The following is a 22,900-nucleotide window of genomic DNA, read 5'->3' as shown; positions in this document are numbered from 1 at the left end:
GAATTTTGAATCTTTTGAAAGATGCACGACTAAGCTGCTTCATGCCGTTACATCAGCCCTGCTGTGAGTCTCAAAAAAACATCTTACAATATTCATCAGCCTTACATTTATTCAATTGCTCCCTGGAAAATGTACGTCACTTCAATGACGCTTCAAACTGTCGTCTCGCGAGACGCAGCACAGTTTTCCCAGGCAGCGGTGTGGCTGTGTGCGCGATAGAGACGAGGAAAGATGGCGGAGCAGGAGAGCGAAGCTACTAAAGCTAGCGCTGGCAACGGCGAGGTAAAAATGAATGACACTCTAATTGTCTTATATGCGCTCCAAGTCCGGTGGAAAGTTGGGGGCGTTTGTATCAGTTGTCTCGTTGAGTGTGGGCCCGTTAACGTTTAAACGTGTTTCCGAGCCTAGGTGACGTTGTCAGTGCCGGTTTGGGTTTTAAACGGCCCCCGTTCCGCTTTCAGCAGTGTACCGAGAATCCAGCGTATCTGTCGGGCTGAGAGAGGCGTTCGAGATGAAAACTCAGTTGGAGACGCTAAATGACATTAAAGTGACTTCCTAACGAGTGAACTCATTGCGTGTCGGTGGGAGCCAGCTAACTGCTGCAGTGTGTCAGTTGGCTCTTACAAGGCCCGCACCTGAACAACGCAGCTCTGCTAACCAGGCCGGTCTCGATCAGCTCGCACACATTTGTACTCGCTGTCAATCCATGTCATCGATATTTAATTAGTAACGGCCATAACGGGGAGACGTTGAGGGATTGACGTAACGTTACATTTTGTTCGCCTAAAGGTGAATGCGGAAGGATATCTGGGTAAAATTGTCAAATGAGATGAGTCAGGGGTTTATCAACGTCAAAATTGGCTAACCCATTTACATTCTCTACTGAATTCTTAAAATAATAACGTTAACATAATATTTGTTAATAGCAGTCGGGACAACTAGCAATTATCTCCGGAGTGACAAATTCCACAAGCTGCTTCTGGTCAACGTGATTCATCATTCTCGGAGATAACTCATTAGTTTACCCTATAACAAACGAACACAAAACATCTAACCACTATCGACAAGGTCAAATAAGCAGCACGTGACTCTGTAGTAAATGTGTGGTACCAAGAAGGACTGACGTTAGTATTCTTTTTTTTTTTATTTCTACTTGTATTCTACATTTCCAAATTTAGGTTAAACTTTGTTTTTAGTTCCATTTTTTTATAACCCCAGTCCACACCTTATGTTTTTTTAAGGTAACTATACTTCTCTTAAAACCTTTTATTTTCTAGGATTACATGCTTCTAAGGAATGTTGGAATTCTGTGCACCTCACCAGGGATTTATCCCTCAGAACATTGGAAGTTAAACTCTAACTCAAATCCAAGAGGTGGAATGTAGGGTATCAATAATTGGTTTTAGATCAATCAGTTGTGTATCACTTGAGGTCCACTACTGCTAATTTGTTGAGAGTAATTTCTGAGCTGCTAATGGCCAGCTCAGCTTTTTATTGTTTTTATTTATATCTTTCTTTTTGTTATTAGTGTAACTGTACTGGTCCCAGCACAACGCTTAAGTAGTCAGCAGTTTTAAAATATATTTTGTATTTAATGATTGAAAATAAGTAATTTTAGCACAGCTGGAAAGCCTTTTTTTTATTCATTTACAAATCAATAGACAATTATAACCATTCATTGGCCTTTATTGAATATGGATTACCACCCTCTGTGGGAGATACTGTCATCCTGTGTGCTACATATTACCGGAGCAGTCTCCACTTTTGTAAAAGACTGATTTATCTTGACCCTTAGCCCCTTTCCTGTCGGACACACACAATCCAGTGTGAAGCATTTACTCTGAATAGGTGGTTAATTGTTAATCCTGGTTCAGTGGGTATATAAATAGTAAATTATTATCTTGAGCTGAAACCGCTAACCTTGTTTCGATCCGCCTGTGTTATGGTTATTGCGTTAATCCTTCCAGGAGACAGAGATGCATGCAAGATAATAGCATTTCTTCTATTTCAACACAACAGGACATGGCATTTAGGATGAAGTGATCTAATTCATGGCCTTGACATTGAGTTTGTGATGGTGCTGTGCCAGTGGCTTATCACAAACCTCCACATTTCCGCTGTTCATTTTCGTAATTTCTTTGGCCTCTTGGCACCTCAATAACCTGCTGAGCGGAAAACATTTTTCACCCCCAAGTGTTGTTTGTTTCTAGAGGTCAACCTCTGGTTCCCGTTGTATAGGTAACAATGGGGGAGATTAGATATTTAGATAGTGACTGAGTCTCATGACTTGTTATACGCTTGAGTTTCTCCTGAATAGAATGTGCCTGGGGCGGACGTGGACACGCTGAAGCAAACTAAAGACACTTTTGACAGATTCATTTTGCTAACATGTAGGCTGATATTTGGATGATGCAAGGGTTCTAGAAGGTTGATATTTTAGCAATTAATGGTTTCTTAAAAATAAAATATGGAACCCACGCGTATCTTCCTATTGCATTTAGTAATTATTTTTGTGCTTATTACATTTTTTTGTTATCAGTTAATACGTTTAATTCAGTTGAATGTTGAGAAAAACATTTAAATGTCAGATTATTGTTTTATAAAATCGTTTCCCAAACCAAGGTTATTTATTCAAATAGTTTAGCAGAACCCTAAACCATTATTCCTCAATTTAATTTGGTATTAACAAGAAAAAACTGCAAATCCAGTTTAATAAACTGGAGTGTTTGGCCCGATATTTTTATCTGGCCAATTATTAAATCTGTCATGTGTGGATGAATTGTATTGTTGTCATTATCTACATCCTTAATAATTAATGTACTATATTCTTCCATTTTATAACCAATATTGAAGATTAATCACTCACCTTTTAGATTTTACTCGAATCATATTCCAACAATGGGTTTTCAGTAAATGGTCTTCTTTGGCTACACTGACCGTTTTTATGTCTGGTTGTAGGTGAGCAGCAATGGGACTGCTGCAACAACAGATGACCAGACTGTGCAGACAACCGAAAACGCAGTGGATCCTCAGCAGCAACCGCCGCCTCAACCAGCACCGAATGCATGGCAGGTCATTAAAGGAGTCCTCTTCAGGTTAGTACTTCACAATGCCAATCTCGTCCATCTGCCTGACGATGGTTAAGTCTCAACTTCCTTTTTCATGCGCTGGTCATTGTTTAGCAACTTGTTTCAAGACTGGACTGGAGAGACAACAGGATTGTTTCACAAGTAGCCAGTTGAAGTTGATTTCGAAACTGTTAAAAAAACATTGTCAGAAATGTCTTTATGCTTTTTGGCATCTTGATCAAATAAGACCCTATGGTTGAGTTTCCTGTCTTATGCAAGCAGTTACTTTAACGACCAACAAGCAGCTAGTGAAGAACAAAAATATGTTTTTGCACTTCTGATCTTAAACAAAAGTATCTGGCCCCACTCTGTTAACTTGTTTTTCCAGAATCTTCGTAATCTGGGCAATCAGTAGCTGGTTTCGTCGAGGGCCCTCAACTCCAGACCCCAACACCCCAGCCGGGGCCCCTAGAGTACCGAGCAGGAACCTGTTCCCCAAAGACACCCTGATGGTATTACATACATCCAATGTCTTTAGCTACACAGACAGTAGTGTTTTCTATTTTATTGAACTTGTTAATTTTTATTCCTTTATTGTAGGGTTAGGGTTACTCTAATCTCTAAAGTATTGAAAGAAAACCAGTGCTGTATCTTTCATGCAGGCTTGCTTACTTGCTCTCCCGTGGCTCTAATATCATCAACACCTTCCTTACTCTGCCTGCAGGATCTGTACGTGTATCTGTCCCAAGACGAAGTGTTTGCCGACTTCAACAACACAGAAGCCCTGTTCTGGTTCCACAGGGACTTGGTCTATGGAGATTGGACAATTGGGGAGAATGGGGATGGATGTTACGAGACCTACAAGGAGCTAGACATCCCAGAGGTGAGAATTAAGGGAAGGTGGAATGTGAGTGATGAGTGATGCTGTGGAAGAGAGACGACACACTGTAGACTAATCTACAGAGGGAACAGGTGTTCGTTAAGGTTGTGGCATTTGTGAAGCGCGGGAAAGACTGCAATGAACCTAAGGGATTTTTAAAGACAACGTTTTTCTCTGCTACTCTAATTGTTCTTGTTTGGCGTTTACTTGCAGAGTGTGAAGCAGAATGGTTCCCTTTACATGCATGTGTACTTCACTAAAAGTGGATTCCACCCAGACCCAAAACGCAAGGGGCAGTATCGCAGACTGGCAACCGTTCATTCAACACGCAGTAAGCACATATGAAGAACACACCAATTTTACAATTTTAACAGCAGTTTTAACAATGGCAAAATATGTGATCATTTCATATTTGAAGTGTCAACCTTTACTTGTTTACCTCTTCAGTGCTGAATAAATTCAAGCGACGGAAGTTTATGAAGACCAAGAATCTGCTAACAGGCGAGACTGAAGCAGATCCCGAAGTGATCAAGGTTGATATTTTTGTTCTACTGAATGCTTTTGTACAGTGAGCAGCTAGTATAATTAATTGACCACGCTAATATATGACTGATAGTAGCTTTGCATGTATATATGACTATCGGCATCTCTCATATGGGCTGATCAAGTAAACAAGAAATTCCACCAAATATGTCGTTTTGAAAATTAAATGAATTCTAATTGTGAAGGGGAATAAATGGCGTGTCTAGATGGAATATATTTTCTATTGGTCCCATACTCAATAGAAGACGCTCTGTTCTTTGTAGATGGTGCTGTAGCTCATTACTGACATGTCACATCAAATGTTTCCTTCCAGCGAGCAGAGAGCCATGGCCCGGTGGAGATCATCTCTCATTGGCACCCCAACCTCACCATCAACATGGTAGACGACCACACCGCCTGGGTTAAGGGCTCTGTTCCACCTCCTCTTGACCAGCGTAAGTTCCTCTCACTCCGCCAGGTCACAACCTCAGCAGCTAATCAAAGAGTTGTGTTCTTTTTCCGTGACACCGTCTTGGACCTCTCCGTTCTTCTATTCCTAGATGTCAAGTTTGATGCGGTAAGTGGCGACTACTATCCCATCGTGTACTTCAATGACTACTGGAACCTTCAGAAGGACCACTTTCCCATCAACGACACCCTGACCACGCTCCCGCTGCGCCTCGCCTACTGTCCGCTGTCCTTGTGGCGTTGGCAGCTGTACGCTGCCCAGAATGCACGCTCCCCGTGGAACTTCCTGCCCGATGACACGTATGAGCAGTCCGATGACGACCAAGACTCCGTCAAGGTAAGACGTCGTGGAGGCAGAGAGCAGAAACAAGGAGTTGCAATACATGTGATGACAACAATGTTGTGGTTTTTGTATTTGCTTCTGGGTCTGACGTTCCAACCAACAGGTAGTTGTGTCCGTCTAGGCCTGTCGATAATGCCAATAATCAATATATTTATTTATCGCACAATGTATGTAAATGAGCGTGATCAAATGCGATATATTCACTTAAAATATAAATTATTGTCACCAACATTGCGCTGCCTCTGTTCTCTTGTCAGCTTTCTTTGTCGAAGGCGGGGCTTAGGCAACACACACACACACACACAGAGGACACCTAGCTAATTAGGATAACCAAGTCCATATGGACGCATAAAAGCCGCAATCTTCAGCTCCGGTGTGAACATTTACTTGTAATTGTACTGCTACACAATTGAATAAAATGACTTATTTTTGGTTCCAGTGCTAAATGCCTGGACAGTTTTACTATATTAAAACTACTTTGTAGCTATAAATGCAGAAAAATATAATGCATCTGTTTTCTGATTAAAAACAAAGAGATGAGATTTTTTGATCTGCCATTGACTATTAACAACGCTCTTTTCATAGGTGGCCCTTTTGGAAACCAACCCGTACCTGCTGGGACTCACCATTGTTGTCTCTATTGTGCACAGCATTTTTGAGTTTCTTGCCTTCAAGAATGGTACGGACACAGTAACATGACAACAACAAAATATAGCTTGCACAACGTTTGTCTGCACTCCACCTTTAACTTGCCATCATCTCCTCCTCAGATATCCAGTTCTGGAACAGCAGACAGTCTCTCGAAGGCCTCTCTGTGCGTTCCATCATATTTGGAGTCTTTCAGTCTCTGGTCGTGCTTCTGTACATCCTGGACAACGAAACTAACTTCGTTGTTCAGGTCAGCGTTTTCATCGGCCTTCTCATTGACCTGTGGAAAATCACCAAGGTCATGGACGTCAAGGTAAGCAGCACAAGAAGGGAATGTGAATGTTTAATTGGTTTGAATGAAAATTAGTAGAATCGACTAGAATTACTTTGCAAAGACCTTGAAGCCCGACAATTGCATTTGAGGAGTTTTTTTTTGCACTTTCCCTTATTTTTTTAAATCTGAATGCTGACCTATTGCACCTGTATATTTTCCAACACCGGTTACCACTATGTTTTTCTTTCTCTAGTTGGACAGAGAGAACAAAATTGCGGGGGTGTTTCCCCGATTGGTGTTCAAAGACAAGTCCACATACGTGCAGTCTTCAACCAAGATCTACGACGATGTGAGTGAAACCAATACTCAAACTACAGAACTCTTAACACCAGCCACGTGTAGACTATTTAAAAAAAATCGTTCTCACTTATGTGAGCTTCTTACCCTTCCTGGAGCTCTTAGCTGTAGTGGACAAGGTGTTTTGACAGGGGCAAGCCCTTATGAAATATGTCTCAGTTGGGATAAATGCAATAACTGAATTGGTACATTTCTAACTATTTTGTTTCTCATAAAACCCCCTTGTCTCCTGACACAGATGGCCTTCAGGTACCTGTCGTGGTTGCTCTACCCTCTGTTTGGCTGCTACGCCATCTACAGTCTATTGTATGTAGAGCACAAAGGCTGGTACTCATGGGTCCTCAGCATGCTCTATGGCTTCTTGTTAACCTTTGGTAAGTATGTCTGAAGCAATTCTATACTTAACTATTATCGTTTTGTCTTTGGTGTCATTTGTCTTTGGTGTCATTTTCTGTTTTAGAACAATATATATGATTGACAGGAGTTAAAAGTTATTGATTGGTTAATTGCACATACTTGATGTATTCTAATGGTACAACAAAATAATATTACAGCTTAACTATAAAAGGAAAATGAAACCAATAAACTTGATGGTTTACGCAGGTGCATTGTAGCTAACGTAAATTAGAAGATGATAGGAACACTTTAGTATACAGTGTCTTTATCAATTAAAATATTCAGGGTACTTTTAGGCCTTTCAAACTCCCTAAATACCAGTTGACAAGACTTTATTGCTGATAGCTATCATTATTTTTCATTTACTGTAATATATCTTAAAAATATTAAACTAACATCCAGGACTAAGAAAATAAATGTTGGATAAAAAATAATAGATTTTTGTCATCGGGGAATCCTTTTTAGATGAAGCAACACACTTTTTCACATGTCTTTGTTAAGATTACAACTTATCTGCACAGTGAACTGCTAAAATTCAACTCAGTCTTATGCCCAACTAATTTAATATTTTCTTAATGTTTATTAAATTAACTATTGGTTATGTTCCTATTTTCTGTTAATCTATTTTCTAAGGCTGGAGATACAGCTGATTATTCTAATGGTCCCTTGTCTCTGATCTTCATTCAGCTGATGTTTTCATGTTTGCATCATGGTTGCATATCCAATTCCCAACTGCCTCCACTAATGTGCTGTGTATAAATAGACTACTTGGTCCTATTGCTTGTCCAGTTTACTGCTTCGGTTGCGTGTATTTCCTAACTGGTGGCTTCCATCTCATGTGCTTTTTCTTTTTCAGGTTTCATTACAATGACGCCACAGCTATTCATCAACTACAAAATGAAGTCTGTGGCTCACCTCCCATGGAGGATGCTCACCTACAAGGCTCTCAACACCTTTATTGATGACCTGTTTGCCTTTGTCATCAAGATGCCAATGATGTACAGGATAGGATGCCTCAGAGATGGTACGTCTTCCCTCATCTACATGTTGCAGTTTCAATGAAATTAATTTGAAGGATTAGAGGACATTGAATAATCATTTGAAGCCATTTAGCTTATTTGAAAAAGCTAACTTCTGTGTCCAGTTCGCTAGTTAGCAACCTCGGCTTTAAATTAATTGTGTATTTCCAGACCCACGGCCCACCACTTGAGAATCACTGTTTTGGTAGCTTTGGACCTTATTGTGTATGGGGACAATATGGATAATTGTCAGTCTTCAACCAACCAGGTCTTTAATTTGACATGGTGGGTGTATTCTTTGACGTGCCAGTGGTAACTACTTAGCCTCCGAAGTCCGTCTGCATCAACCTACAGCGCAGCAATAACGTGTGCCGTGATTTGTCTAAGAAAGTTAGTATGAACAGAAGGCCCAGGTAATGAATACAAGGCCGCCACTGGATTTTGTTCATGATAATCAAGCTTTAGTCACTTTGACTAAATAGGTTTGTGCTTGATGACAACTGGTTATAAGGGAATATTGCATTTTAATTCCACTGGGCTAACCTTTTTCTCTTCCTACAGACGTGGTGTTTTTTGTCTACCTTTACCAGCGCTGGATCTATCGGGTTGATCCCAACAGGTTCAATGAGTTTGGCACCAGCGGAGTGGAGCGCGTCCCGGACGTCACGGAAACGGCTGACCCTGCTCTGGCCTCCACCGCCGCCGCCATCACAGACAAACCAGAGGGGGAGAAGAAGAATGATTAAGCGAGACGACGCTCATCTGCCTCCCCAGCCCTCACTTGTGGGGCGAAGAGGACATGTGGAAATTAGGCAGGGAGGGGGGAAGTCGTCAAGCTGTCATGGACGCCACAACTAAAAAAAAAAAAAAAAGTGCAGTTCAGCTGTTCACTGGGATTTCTGTTTGGATCCACAGAGAATGATATTCAGTGTAGACTTGGTAAATTCTTATTTTTGTTCCTGGCCCTCTCGTTTTGAAGTTCAAGTGAAGTAAAACAAAACGTGATGTACTGTATCTGTATGATTTCTTGGGTAACAATGTCTTGGAGTAGAGGTTGGGAGGACAACTGGTTTCAGTTTTACAACTTTTTTTTATATACAGAGTAAAAAAAGAGGCTAAGTGTAGCTTTTTTTAATTTTCTTTGTGTAGATTCCCTGTGAAGTTTTCTTTTCATTCCATGTGAGCATCGTGTTTCGGATTGCCTGGAACCCGCTGAGTAGTGCTGGAGGAAAACTGGAAAGGTTGTGAGCCACGGAGGAGGTTAAAATAGAGCAGACGTGGGCACTGGAGACGAGATGGACAACCCTACAGGACGCTACCCACCAGACAGTGACTACTACCCTCAACTTTAAACAAATGCTTAATGTTCTTAACTTGAACGTAAAAAATAACAGCCTTGTTGGTATTAATATAAATATATTAATATTGTCAATGACTTGATTTTTATTTTTCAGTCACTGAAGCATTTTTTTTGTCGTCAAACTGCACAGAATTTCAGCTTGTCATGTTAATGTTGTCAAATCCGTGTAGCTTTAGCTAATTCAAGAGTCTAATTGTAATTTCATCCCCTCATCCAATGTCTAATTTTCTAATTGATTCACGTTCAAGCTCCAAAATTGATCACCTTGGCAGGCGCAGTGGAGTCAGGTGGAACTACTCCAGTCTCTTGTTTTAATTCTGAGTGCTGTAAATTCTGAAACAAATAGGTTTCCTTGTTCGTACATATTAAATTTTGATTCACTCGTGTTTATAGTAAAACATAAGTGTGATTTAAATTCTTTTTTTACAAGTTCAAGTTTGTACAAGAAACACTACTTGTACCTGAAACTTAAATATTTAAAATTGATGTTGCAGGTAATTTCTTTGCTTAAGCAGGATGCAGATTATGGAGTAGGGTTTTATGCTGAGCAAGCTATGTGCAGCATGCTGGGATTAAATACTAGATACAAGCAATATGTGTGTGTGTTATACAACAAAGTGGAAAAAATGGTGCAACTAGCACAAATCAAACCTCTTTAACGCAATCAAAATGATTAGTCTCACACTAATGGCAGTTTAGTTGTCAGGCTGGTTTGGCATTTTCAAGAACCATCTGATGCCCTAATGTGGATGAGGATTATTTCTAACATACCACTTCCTAGTTTGGGATATGAGAGTCGTTTGTGATCTTTCACATCTCTCTTCGTTCACAAAGAGCTTTCACAATGATCTAAAACTATTATGGGGTGGCTTCTTTAGTTTATTTTTTTTCCTCCTTATCATGGTGCTGATCTCTTAGATTGGGATTTTTTTATTGTATTAATTTTGCTTGGTCCCTACTTCCTGTAAACGCTGCAACGGTCACTTTCCATTTCCTATAAGCAGTGTTTCCAGCAAGTGTCACTGTTGAGTCGCTCAACTTCACAGGAACCGAACAGGTCGCTGTCTTTAAGGGCAGTCCGTCATCGTCGTGTAGCGAGCTTATTGGCCCATTTGACAAATTGGCTTTCACATTGTGGGGCGTTATAGTGGCACGATGCAAAACCAGGATGAAGAAATAATGTAATTTTCTCGGTAAAGGAAGAGCAGGCGTTCGCTACATTTAATGCCGAAGGGCTCATTTTTAAATTTGCTTATCCAAACACTTATTGAAGAAAGAAATACACTATTCTCTCCTCCCAGTCCTACCTGCTAGAGGTGCCTGTCCTCCCCATGGAGGAGGAGGAGGAGGGGAGTGGGGGGGATTTCTCTAGGAGATGACGTAGGGGGGATTTCCAATACCCCGATTCAGCCAATCAGAGCGAGGCTGCTACGAAACCAAAAAGTGAAGCAAACGACGTTTTAGAAGTCCTCCGCCACATGGAGTCACATCCGCCAGACGGCACCTACCAGTCGGTACCGAGCCGTGTGCCGGGTTCATAGCCCGACTGGTGTTCCGTCCCGCCACCGGAGCTTTGTTCAGAAGAGAGACACGTCCCAACACAGAAGGACATCATCCGGTTCAAAAAGGATTCAAGGACACTGAGGTCTTTAAGGACCATTCACGACGATGAACGACATGGACATCTTCAACGGGGGCCCTGGTAGGTTTCAATGTCTTGTGTTTATTTGTTTTTTTTGGGGGGGGGGGGGGGTGATTGTGTGTGTGTGTTTGGCGGTGATTACGTCATCGGCAGGCATGTGATTTGTCAGAGCAGCCAACACCCATTACCCGGGATCGGAGCTCTCTGGGTCCCGCTCTGGGTCCCGCTGCTACCGCTCCACTGGGGACATGTTGTTGTTCAACTATTAACACTTGTTGTGTTTGTCCCGCAGAGCCGCGAGGGCCTTCTGACTTTGGTGAGTCTCGGTCCTTGCTTTTTATATTGTTGCTCAGTAGAGATTAGGTAGTGTGTGTGTGTGTGTGGTTGGGGGGGGTGGGTTGTGAGGCAATATTGTTAAGTGCAACCTGAGATGACCTCGTGTCGAGTTTAATAAAACCAGTATCAGTATTTCTGCTTCCTTGTTTTTTTGTGTTTCTTACAGAGCCTCTGGTTAGTTAAAGGATCTACGAGCTCATGTTTAATTTGATCTGGCAGATGTATTTACGATTTGGTGATCCAATGATGAATTCACTTCTCACGTAATTGTCAATATTCAGTACTATCTCTACTACTATGTAGTATGTCTTATAAACACATATGATAGCATAAGGGGCAGCATTGTCACAGTGATTTATTCAGTAGTGCGATACCAGCAGGCACAAACCATCTCTGGCCCCCTGTACCGCCTGATAACACCGTTTTATAATTTCTGTCAAGATGAGTCAGGCCTGCAACTACAGAAATATGAAGTCTGTGCAACTAAACTGACATACAATTAATAGATCAGTGCTCCCTTTTGTTTGCACTAACATTATTTCACTGATACACACTGTATGTATTTTTACAGATCTCATTGATGAAATCATCACAGAGTGGTCGGGTGTATCCCTCCCCGGACCTCCTGCCCCCCCCACTGACCTCCTCTGTCAGGACCACAGGATGCGACAGCAGAGCCCATCTCAGCCCGTGCTGCTGTCCCGAGGAACTGCATGTCAGGTGAGCGTGGCTGCTAAAGCCTCTCGGAGTTTGACTGTACCCATGATCCTTTTATTTAATTATTAATGATAATTAAATATAAAGTTTTGCATATTATGTGTATAGACTCATTACGCAATTGTTTGAGGATTTTCCCAGATTCTCTATCAAAATTAGGCAACATCAAAAAAACAAGGGTCTTTTTTCTATTAGTTAGTTGTCAGAAAATTAAGTCAACAACTTTGCTAATTATTGCATTGTAAACAATTATCATTATGTGTATGACATCATTGTATCTCCATGCTGTTTTAGTCTCTGAAATGGATTTGCTGCTTTATTTGTCATTGTTTGGTTGTATGACAAAGCATCCAGTTAAACAAGTTACTGCGAGCTGAACTTGTGACAACCATTTAAACATTTCAGACCTATTATGAATTCAACGTTTAATCAAAACAAATATCGGAAAATGAATTACTTAAATATATAATATTTGTCATAGCCCTCGACAAATATTGTTCTATGCAGTCAGAGACAAAAGATTACACACAGCGTGACACCTATATTTTGTCTATTGTGCCTCCATATTGCTGTTGAAAGCTTTTCCACAACAAACTTAAGTACACAAAGCTTCAGCCGTGCTTCTCTGTGAGGACGTAAAAAGAGGTGATGGCTGTTGTACCTTGCAGTACTTAGTCAGGCAAGCAGGTCGGGCTCTTACAATATAGCACGTGGTTTACGGATCAAAAGTGGTGTAATCTGATAAGACTGCAGTGACGTTCTGTCCTGCACAGACGGGTCGTGATGTAGATCACAAGAAAGCAGCTGAAACACTGAGTCCACAAGTGACCTGCATGTGAGATACAACGTGTGTACAGATAGTTTAAAAAAAAAAGAAAAGATGGTGATGGTTGCCGAAGTACCCCGTCGCCATGCTTTTCTGTGGGAAGGCAGCTGAGATGAAGGAGGAGGAGGAGGAGGAGGATTAACTGTAATATGACACCTACTTTCAGTTTGCCTTCCCTGCTGTTTACCAGACAAACCCACCAAGGAGTGAAAGGTCGCATTCTTCGCCCTGCGCTTCTCCAATTGGTCAATTCTTCTTTAAGCTGAGCTGGCTTCCTACTTCCTGTTTGCTGGTTCGGTCTGCCAGGCTTTTGTTTAGCTCTCGTGTTTGAATGCTAACAGGTTTTCCTCGGCTAACGCGCTCCTCCTAAGTGGACATCTGTGGCTCAACAGGATATTGTGAAACATGATCTCATGCAAAGGCATCACCCAGATCGCCGCAGCAACGGTTTAACGCGTTCTCTGAAGTGAAAAAGGTCAACTACACTTCTTTGTTCTCTGCGAGTTTGGTTGTTCATCTTTTCTGACATTGATGCTTCAGACAGACTTATAACTGAATGTCTTTTCTTTGAGGTAATCTTTCTTCAGTTTACATTACTTTTAAGCCAACAAGAGACCTAATATAGGGAGCACTGTAGATTAAGAAAAATGAGATAATAGCAGCACTGTGAGGGATATATAGCTGGCCTCACTGGGAGCGGAAAAGCTTGATTTTGTGCTAATAAGAGATCAAAAGACCCAAATTAGCACATTGTTGACGCTATGCACTGATGAGAAGCACATGCACGAAGGACAAAACCTGCATCGCTGCTTAGTTTCACTGAAGCCGTCACGCAGAGTGCGTCATGTACAGTGTCCTCTGCTGTGTGCTCTGAAAACGCTCCTTTGACTGTTTGTTTGTTTCTCTGACTGCAAGTTAATGTGGTTTTTGATGCCTAGAGGAAGCCAATAGGGTCATTAGGTGATCAAGGGGATAGATAGCAGATTATTTTAGGCGTAACAAGCCACAGGAACCTCAGCATACATGTTTTTATCTGAAAAGTAACTAGGTGTGAAATATGATCGCACAGTCACACTACTGTTTAGATGCTCGGCTCCAGACAATAGAAGGTGCTACTTCCACAAATGAGTCCGTATGTATGTGTGGGAACGTTTTGAATTTGAAGCTGGTGATGTTTTAAAGCCACTATGGCTAATTAACCAGAATATCTCAGATCACAAGATGTTTCTCGAATGTGAGGACGAAGATGCTCCATTTCATTTTGAACATTTATATTGCTTTACCTGTTTATTCAGTTATTTGGTCGGGTTTCTGACTTTATTGTGTGTTACCTGGTGGGATAAAGTAAATAATGTTGTTAATAAGCTTCTGTTACTGTTTGTCCGTAGCCGACACGCACCTTCCCGCCGCAGTCAAGCACTTCCAAAGAGATGGCTCACTCTTCCCGTGGAGCCGGCGCTCCCCCCGCTTTCCCGCGGCGCGGTCGAGGCGCCGCGTGTTCGCTGGCCTCCAAGAGCTCCCGTGGCGTTTCCTCTCAGAGCCGCGGCGGCGAAACGGAGATGCTGGAGCGGCTGCTGAACAAGCCCAGGCTGGTGGTGTTGGAGGAGCCCAAGGAGAGAGGCATGAGGTTTCGCTATGAATGTGAGGGACGCTCGGCCGGCAGCATTCTGGGGGCGTCCAGCTCTGAAACCAACAAGAGTCAGCCCACGATAGAGGTACGCGCAGTGCACTTCGTTCTTTTAAAGGGGGTTTACTGGCTTTCAGTGACAGTTGGAGAGTCTTTTTTTGACCACAGTCAATTTTTTTTCTTCGTGTGAGCACACTTAACACCCCTCCACCACCGACCTCCTCAACCCCCTCCGGCCCCCGCCTTGCAAATGAGGCGCTCTGGAAGGATGTGTGTTGTTGGAGTCAATTAGAAAGTACCTGCAAATCCCAGCTCAAGTGTAGACCAAAATGGGCGGTTTTACCCGTGCCAGCGTACTAACAAACACTTCTACGCGTTCGCCTTCCCCTTTTATACAAAGACCATCGCACACGAGTACAAGACTGCAGGCGTGTGAGCATTTGATCATTTAACAATTATTTTGAGTAAGGGACATGTTGTCATAACTAATCCTTGGTTCATATTTTGTTGGGACCTTTTATTTATTTGGAGCTTCTATTTCTTCCCCAGACTCTGTCTGTTAAACATGTAATTGTTGAATTCAACAATTTATCCTCAATCTTTATCAATTTGTAAGTTCACCTTTTTTTTCTGTATATTTGAATTGATGATATCACTCTGTTGAAACACTTCCTGTGTAACTGTAAATGTCTTTTGTGGTCGGATCTGTTAACTCAACGTTTGTTTCATGTTTTCTTTCCTCCCTACTTCTCTCTTTCAGATTCAAGGTCCCATTGACCACTTAAAGAAGGTTACAGTCACTGTTTCCTTGGTAACCAAAGACCCCCCACATCGGCCTCACCCCCACTGCCTGGTGGGTAAAGACTGCGTAAACGGTTCAGGAATATGCGTAGTCACTCTCAATCCTCACAGCAGCCGACGTCATAGGTGCTCATCCCTTCTTTCAATTTTTCTCTCCCTTTTTATTTTTAAAATCTCCTTAAATGTCATCCTGAGAAAATACATTTTTTTTTTCTTCTGGACTTGCAGCTTTGTCAACCTTGGTATCCAGTGTGTGAGGAGGAAAGAGCTGGATGCTTCACTTGAGAAGAGAAGAAACCTAAATATCGACCCCTTTCAAAGTAAGATGAATTCCAACACACACACACACACACACACACACACACAGCTCATCAGAAGGTTGTTAATGCTGTCATCTATACACATTTCATGTTTACATTTGAAAACCGCTTTTCCTTGCTGTTTAATTTCGTTGTGACTCCTGGAAACAGTCTTTTGTGTCTTTTCGTCCCTCAGCTGGTCACTCAAAGGGCATCGAAGACATGGACATGAACGCCGTGCGACTGTGTTTTCAGTGTGAGTTTGACTGGGAAGACGGCAGAAAAGACTGTCTCAGCCCAGTGGTGTCCAACCCCATCTATGACAAGAGTAAGAAACAGCCCCTTTTTTAGACTGCACCAACAATATGTACATTTATTTTGCGGATTTTCACGTATTGATGGACTTTTTTGTCTTTTCACAGAGGCCACGACCACATCACAGCTGAAGATCGGCCGTTTTAACCAGTACCGAGGTTCCTGCACCGGCAAGACCGAGATCTACATGTTGTGTGACAAAGTGCAGAAAGGTAAGGGACAGTTCTGTAGTGTCACCCAAATACTAAAGTATATTCTGCCGTTTCAGTTTCAATTCATGAGGCACGGCACAGTTTTGTAAATCTTTACAAGCACAGTGTATTTTGCAGGGGTTGGACATCCGTAAGTTACACTTCAAACAGATACATAAGTCACATTGTAACTATTACTAAACTAAGAGTTGATGCCTGTGGCTGGAATTGCCGTCTTTCATATCTCCAAACCGACATTAGCCAGAAGCATTATTTATGTCATGCAGTAGTTTTATTCTAACCGTGGACACAGCACTTAGTAGAGTAAGGATAAAAGAAGATATAAATAGCAAGCCCTCTATCAGGGTACATGCAATTTGATATCATTGTAATGGTTAATAAAGAATTTGATAGTGTATACGGTATATTCAATTGAGAATATAGAAATAATTAAACAAGCACACTGTACTTCATCAACTGTAATCATTTTCATATTTAATTTGGAACTACTATACAGACAAAAAAACACACATGACACTAACCTGATTTCCTGATGTTTAGTGTGAGTAACCGTTCCAAGTAAAATAAGTAAACCAAAAGAGAAATCCTTGACTTTTCACTGTCACAAGAACTACAAATGTTATGTAATCATGTAACCAGAGTTATCACTATTCTGGTTGGAGGGGGATTCCTGCTCTGGATTTACAACTTGACTCTCCTCCTCCTCCTCCTCGTCAACAGATGACATAGAGATCATCTTCAGGCGAGGGTCATGGAAGGCGAGCGGGGAGTTTGCCCAGACAGATGTGCACCGGCAAATCGCCATTGTGTTTAAGACTCCACCCTATCAGGACCAGGACATCACGGAGGAGGTTGAAGTCAGCGTGGTGCTGCGTCGCCTCTCGGACCAGATGGAGAGCGAGTCCGTTACCTTCACGTACCTGCCACACAATCCAGGTCGGTGGAGGCTGAGTGGTCTGCTCCGTCGAGTCATCGATGAATGGACTGCAGCGCACAAACAAATGCAGCAGATCATCTTTAGAGCCAGAAACGTTAACAGCGGGTCGATTTTTAACTCCTTTCAGATCCATACGAGGTGAACCGGAAGAGAAAGATAAAGTCGGACATCAGCTTCAGTGAGAAACCGTGTGTGACAGGTGAGGTTCGAATGCATTCTTTTGTTCTTAACGGTGTGTTGATGTAGTTCGCTAAAATGTGGCCGTATCGGCTTTTTCACAGCAAACATTTTGACTTGCCATGAAGTAGTTAAGAATTAACTAGATAAGTGAAACTTAGTTTTGTCGGACTTATGACTTGCTGTTGGAGCTTTCATTTGACATAAAATCGTAGTAACTTGAACACACTTGTTCTCGCGCCACCATCCAAGCCTGAATACTGAAAGAGAGGCTGTCAATTAAACGTCACAAATCGAGTACAAAGGTCTCTCACCAAATAACCGACCTTTTCTCATATTGCTTGCCGCCCGTTTCTCTTCCCTGTAACACGACCCGTGTCCTCTCCCTGCAGCAGAGAGCGCACCTGCAGCAGAGCTGCCCTTCCACCTTCATCCAGCCATGATGTCTCCTAACGAGAGGCTCTGTGCCGCCCAGCCCGGGGCCTCCGCTTTGGGGGAAATGGGTTACAGCGAGCCCCAGGACTCAAACAATGACAGCGATGCAACGGCCATCCTGAATCAGCTGCTGGAAATGCCCGCATTATGGGACATGATCTCCAACCCCGGCCTGACCTCGACCATGCCCCCCAGCTTCGAGCAGGGGCCCGAGGCCAACGCCGTGTTCGCCAACATGGATGGGAACTTCAACCAGAACTTTGGCACCTACACACAGGACTTTTCCCATTACAACGACTTGCAGTTCAACATGCTCGTCAACGAGATCCAGAATCCGCAGCCAGAGGGCCGGGACAGCCCCTCCGGAGCCCTGCAGGTGAAGACCGAAGACGAGCCGTGAGCCCCGGGAAGCTAATCGTGTAAAAAAGTCAGTGACAAAAAACGCTTACTGCTTTCTGGGAGCGAGTTCGATGTCCCCTTGGATTTAGACACAAACGAGGTCATTTTGTCTTGTGTCAAATTACGGCTGATTTCTCTGTGAAATGTGTTTGCCCTCCTGCTGAATCCGTGTTTGTCTGCAAACCTTGCGGGTCAAGGCTTTAGTTCAGCTCCAGCAGAGCAGGAGCAGGTTCACATTCCTGCACGTGTGCTGCCAGTGACATTTAAATAGCCCCCCCCCCCCCATTCATTGCACTGTATTGTAGTAAATCATTGGTAAAGTAAGACTTAAATGTGCTGATGAGATTAAAACACAGTTCACAGGGTTGTTTTGGGGAAACAACGTCATTTCCTCAGAGTGGTATTTTAACACAAAAAGTCTACAGTGGTTTCAGACCTGCCCTCCATGTTCATACTTAATCACTGTGTCATTGCGGCAGTCGCACCAGCTGGCTTGCTTTAGTAATTAATCTGCTTGAATGCAATAGGAACCAGTCCTCTTAAATTTCCTGTTTCTGCCTTTTTTTGTGCGGTTCCACTCACGTGCTGAACGTTCCAATTTCCGCTCGTCACAAGTCCAACCCGTGTCAGTGATTCAGAAAAAATAATAAAATGTCAATCTGTGGGGTTTTTGTCTTGTCGTTACTTCCTCTGAAGCAAAAGACAACAATGGTGACAATAGGATAAAAATAATTTAGGCATGTGACCTGATGACTCACGTTTCTAACCTGCTGGAGCATTTTTAAAAACAAAGAAGCTTGGCAACAGGTTGATGCGTATTTGCTTTTCACGTCTTTGCTGTAAATATCAGCAGTGTCACAAGACAAAGTTGAATGACTGGTTTGCCCAAGAAGAAGTTTGATGGAAGAGACCGTGTCCGTGTTTTATTGTTCTATCGGACGCTTTGTAGTCCGAGCGGCTCAACTTCACCCCATGACGTTTCATGCTCACATTCAACTCGTAATACAACTTTTGGAATTATAGACGTAGATCAGGGATTTAACACCATGATTATCTGCCCTCATTTCAAAATTGTTGAAATGTAAGTGTAGGTCTGTGTGCAGTTTTTTGTGTTATTTCCAGTACTGTAATCCATACAATGTTAATAAAATAGTACCTTTTTCAACCTGGCCTCCATGTTTTTTGTGGCATACTATGACTGTTTTTGACACGACTAACTTTTACTTAAACAGCTTTTATCTGGCAAAAATGATCTTTTTGATATGATCTATGATAAATGATATTGTCACTTATTTTTATGACATTTGGGATGGATAGTATGACTACAGCCTATTTAATTTATAAAGCAGTGATACTATATATTATATTGTGTTTTATGACTTTAAAAAATATACAATATTTGTTACATTTATGCTATACAATCCTATATCATATTGACTTCATCTCATTGTTGGAAAGGATGTGCAATAATGTGATTAGTTATTTTGACTGAATCTTTCAACTAGGGCCGGGACTCGATTAAAAATATTAATCTAGTTAATTAGAGGCTTTGTAATTAATTAATCAAAATTAATTGCATTTTAATTGCATAAATATTTGACCTGAGAACAGTGAGAAGTAATTTTTTTCACATGGATTTTTATTTTTGTTCAACCAATTCCAGCAGACAAGTGTAGCAATAGCATATTTAGAAAAATAGTACTTCAGATATTCAGGTAGCCTATAGGTAAGTAGACCTTCTGTAAACTATGTTTTTTTAAGTAGACCAATACTTTCAAGTACATTCAGAACATTGGTTATTTTTTCAGACGTGGACTTAGTTACCTGGTCCTTAAACCAGTCATCTGGTGCAGGGTGGGTTGGGTGTGGGTCCTTGTACGTCCACGCTAGCTGCTAATTGTTTTGCGTTGAGGTGATACTTGAGGCTCGATGTGAATTCCTTGTTGTGTAGCTTGCACACAACCACGCTCTTATCGACGCTTCCATCCGTGTGTTTATTATAATAAGATTTCCCATTCACGGGGCCACCCGACACGGTCTCGTCAGCTTCTTCGTTCATGTTCACTGTGGTTTGTTGTTGTCTGAAGTCATGGACGCTAGTTGGTGCTCCAGTATAATCGGTCCTCCGAAACTCATCCAGTGAGAAACGTTCCGCGGTGCAAAAATGCGTAAAAAATAAGTGTAAAAATGCGTAAAAAATGTTTAATGTGTTATTTTTTGTGTAATTAATCTTAATTCACATTGTAATTAATTAATCGTAATTAACGCGCTAAAGTCCCGGCCCTACTTTCAACATAACATTTAACTTTTTTTCCATGATATACTGCCTTTTTATTTGTTTATTTTTACCATATCATTTTGACCTACCATATTTTCAAATTTATTTCCTTTCACATCTTTTGACTTAATATATTTAGACACATGCTTTACCATTACTTTTGAATGGCTTTTTCAACCTCTTATGACTTGCGATTATTGAAAATTGCGTTACTACTAATTTGTAAAGTATTGACCTTTTTTTAAATAATATACTTTCATTTTCTTCCCTCTTAAATTCCATATTATCATTTTTCATAACTGACTCCCTACATAGACTGATTCTTATGCCCATAATATACAATTAGACATGTCAGGACACACTGCTTTCACTACTTTTTATTACATGCTATATTATCGCTTTCTTTTGACTTTTATTTTTATATTTCTCATTATGCTTTGACTTTTCATGTCATAGTACATTTTAATATACTAACTTTTTGTACATTTATTAAGTCTGATCTGGCTTTCTTTTCATATGTAGGTGCAAGGAATGTTAAACTCAATTACTCAAACCATTTAGATTGATTGTAATTTCAAAGGAGGCTTTGAAGGCAGCAGGAGTATTAGCAGTGTAGGCAAAACCTGTTCTGTTTACGTATATAATATTATTGAAATTCATAGAAAAGGTAGCAAAACCAATAATTGTTGGAAATTTGGGAGCAGCAGGTGCACCACCTTTTCTGGCTCCGTCCCTTTTGACCCCAACATTAGACGGCTTCCCGCTGCTGGGAAACTCCACACGGGGCTGGTTTCCAAGGCTTCTGAGCTATTATTTCCTGTAACGTGGCACCACCTCAACCTGCCGTGACCTGTCTGGTCATGTCTACGCTATCAGCCGTGACACGTCGTCATACAAAAACTGATGGTTTGATAAGGATTCAAATAAATAAAGAAAGTCCTTAATTGCGTCAGGAAGTATTGGAATACTTCAGCATTCACTTCCAGGTTTATTTTAATCAAATCTCTCAATTTTACTGTGGCTTGTATTATTTTCAGATTGTGTTCAAGAGTGGCACGAGGGAGTCCTATTGTGGGAACTACAACAGAGGTGGTTTTGAGTTTCTTGCAACATATTAGTGTTTCTGTCAGACTTCCAGTGGACAGACACAAGAGGAAGTCACACACCTTCATAGGTGTGCATTTGAGATTAAAATGGGCGTTCGAAGCAAGATGGCGGTCAAGCCAACCGTCTCTTTGAAATAAGCCAGCAGTTATTCCACAGTGTGCGTACGCACAAGGCCTTACGGTAAGAGTGTGAAGGAACTGACTTCAAAATGAGAGGCCGGAAAACACGATAAGGTATGTCATAAATCCCCAATAAGTCTATTGATCATTTATGATTTACAAATACAAATAAGAACCATGAATATCCTCAAACTCTGTTATCAGCGGCGTAAAACTGCAGTTAACTGATTAGCCCTTCCTGTCTGATGTGCTGAGGTGTCTGGTGGTTTGTGGAGACTCGGGGGAAATCTGGGTAGACAGGATGACTCATGTGACGTGAGAACAATCACACACAGAAACAATGATTTTATCAGGGTGCTTGAGTCTTTTTTTAAGCTGAAATATGGAAGCTTAACTTTCAGTTACATCACTCAGATGAAGAGATTCAAAGAGGAGCTGTTGCTGCTCTGTGGGGGAACAGTCTACCCACTCACGGATAGAAATCACATAGATATCACGATTTAATGTGACTAATAACTAAGTATTCAGCTGTTCTTCAACTGAAGAAGTTATATTTTCGATTCAACTCAAATCACAACGTATCGAATGACTAAAGTGGAGTAGTTCACTCTGTACAGAACCAAATACAATATTTAAAAATCCATATTTGACTAAAAGGGGATTGGTAAGGAGGCAGCTAAAATGATAAATATTTACACACACAATTCAAATTCATTAAAAATGGTTTAACATCTGTAACTAAAGTAATATTCAGCTCAAAGGAGTGAAGATGAAGCTGCCTGATGTCCTCGAACATCTGTTTGCTCTCCAAAATCTCCAAAAGTGGCACCTGGTTTAAGATGCAGCTTGTTTTCATGTGCACTACATGAACGGGGTAATTCCAGACTACGCTTGTGTCAAAGTACGGAGAGAAACTTTCTCTATACATGGCACAGGTAGAATTATTTTCCACCTGTTGGCAAGTTACTACACCCACGGGAGTCCCCAAACCAGTAGGGACTCCCCATGTCACCAAAATAGCACGCGGCAACCACTACACAATTCCACTACAACTGCCACAAACCGACCGGAAGATGGGATGTGAAACCAGGTGAGAAGTGGCTGATTATCTTGTCTGTCACCATATGAGGATCTTAGCTGTAATAGTGTCTATTCATGGGCAGACGTGTGGTTTATTACAACACTTGTTGGTTTTGCAGCACTTCATACGGTCTTTAAAAAGAAGAATACTGAGAAGACACAGTATTTTCAGAAAAGTAAATGTATGGCCCCGTTTTCTTTCTGTAGTTTTTATTTTAACTTTATTTAAATGTAAACAAAGTAAGCTCCATGATTCAA

General features: G+C 41.4%; 2 protein-coding genes across 4 annotated transcripts; both read left to right on the top strand.

Annotated features, from left to right (window-relative positions):
• The first annotated feature begins 135 nt into the window (after positions 1 to 135).
• Positions 136 to 9,738, top strand: clptm1 (CLPTM1 regulator of GABA type A receptor forward trafficking). The gene is made up of 14 exons (XM_037459087.2): positions 136 to 282; positions 2,959 to 3,095; positions 3,457 to 3,580; positions 3,793 to 3,951; positions 4,162 to 4,279; positions 4,396 to 4,481; positions 4,805 to 4,925; positions 5,031 to 5,275; positions 5,867 to 5,960; positions 6,052 to 6,242; positions 6,457 to 6,552; positions 6,799 to 6,934; positions 7,813 to 7,980; positions 8,537 to 9,738. The coding sequence occupies exons 1-14, from the start codon at positions 232 to 234 to the stop codon at positions 8,719 to 8,721; spliced, it is 1,911 nt and encodes a 636-aa protein (XP_037314984.1). The 5' UTR covers positions 136 to 231; the 3' UTR covers positions 8,722 to 9,738.
• Positions 9,739 to 10,398: 660 nt separating this feature from the next.
• Positions 10,399 to 18,721, top strand: relb (v-rel avian reticuloendotheliosis viral oncogene homolog B). 3 transcript variants are annotated; one of them, XM_037459105.2, is made up of 11 exons: positions 10,399 to 11,037; positions 11,270 to 11,293; positions 11,885 to 12,033; positions 14,245 to 14,571; positions 15,244 to 15,410; positions 15,513 to 15,604; positions 15,780 to 15,911; positions 16,006 to 16,110; positions 16,831 to 17,046; positions 17,175 to 17,246; positions 17,620 to 18,721. In XM_037459105.2, the coding sequence occupies exons 1-11, from the start codon at positions 11,004 to 11,006 to the stop codon at positions 18,057 to 18,059; spliced, it is 1,758 nt and encodes a 585-aa protein (XP_037315002.1). In that variant the 5' UTR covers positions 10,399 to 11,003; the 3' UTR covers positions 18,060 to 18,721. The 3 variants fall into 3 exon arrangements, with proteins under 3 accessions (XP_037315002.1, XP_037314994.1, XP_037315020.1); XM_037459097.2 differs by having other exon boundaries at positions 10,403 to 11,037; positions 17,617 to 18,721; XM_037459123.2 differs by lacking the exons at positions 10,399 to 11,037; positions 11,270 to 11,293; positions 11,885 to 12,033 and adding an exon at positions 12,332 to 13,331 and having other exon boundaries at positions 17,617 to 18,721.
• The last annotated feature ends 4,179 nt before the right edge of the window (positions 18,722 to 22,900 follow it).

The sequence above is a fragment of the Pungitius pungitius genome, chromosome 3, assembly GCF_949316345.1.
Source record: "Pungitius pungitius chromosome 3, fPunPun2.1, whole genome shotgun sequence".
Classification (NCBI taxonomy): domain Eukaryota; kingdom Metazoa; phylum Chordata; class Actinopteri; order Perciformes; family Gasterosteidae; genus Pungitius; species Pungitius pungitius.
The sequence above is the reverse complement of the archived record's forward strand: the minus strand, read 5'-3'. Positions and strand labels throughout refer to the sequence as shown.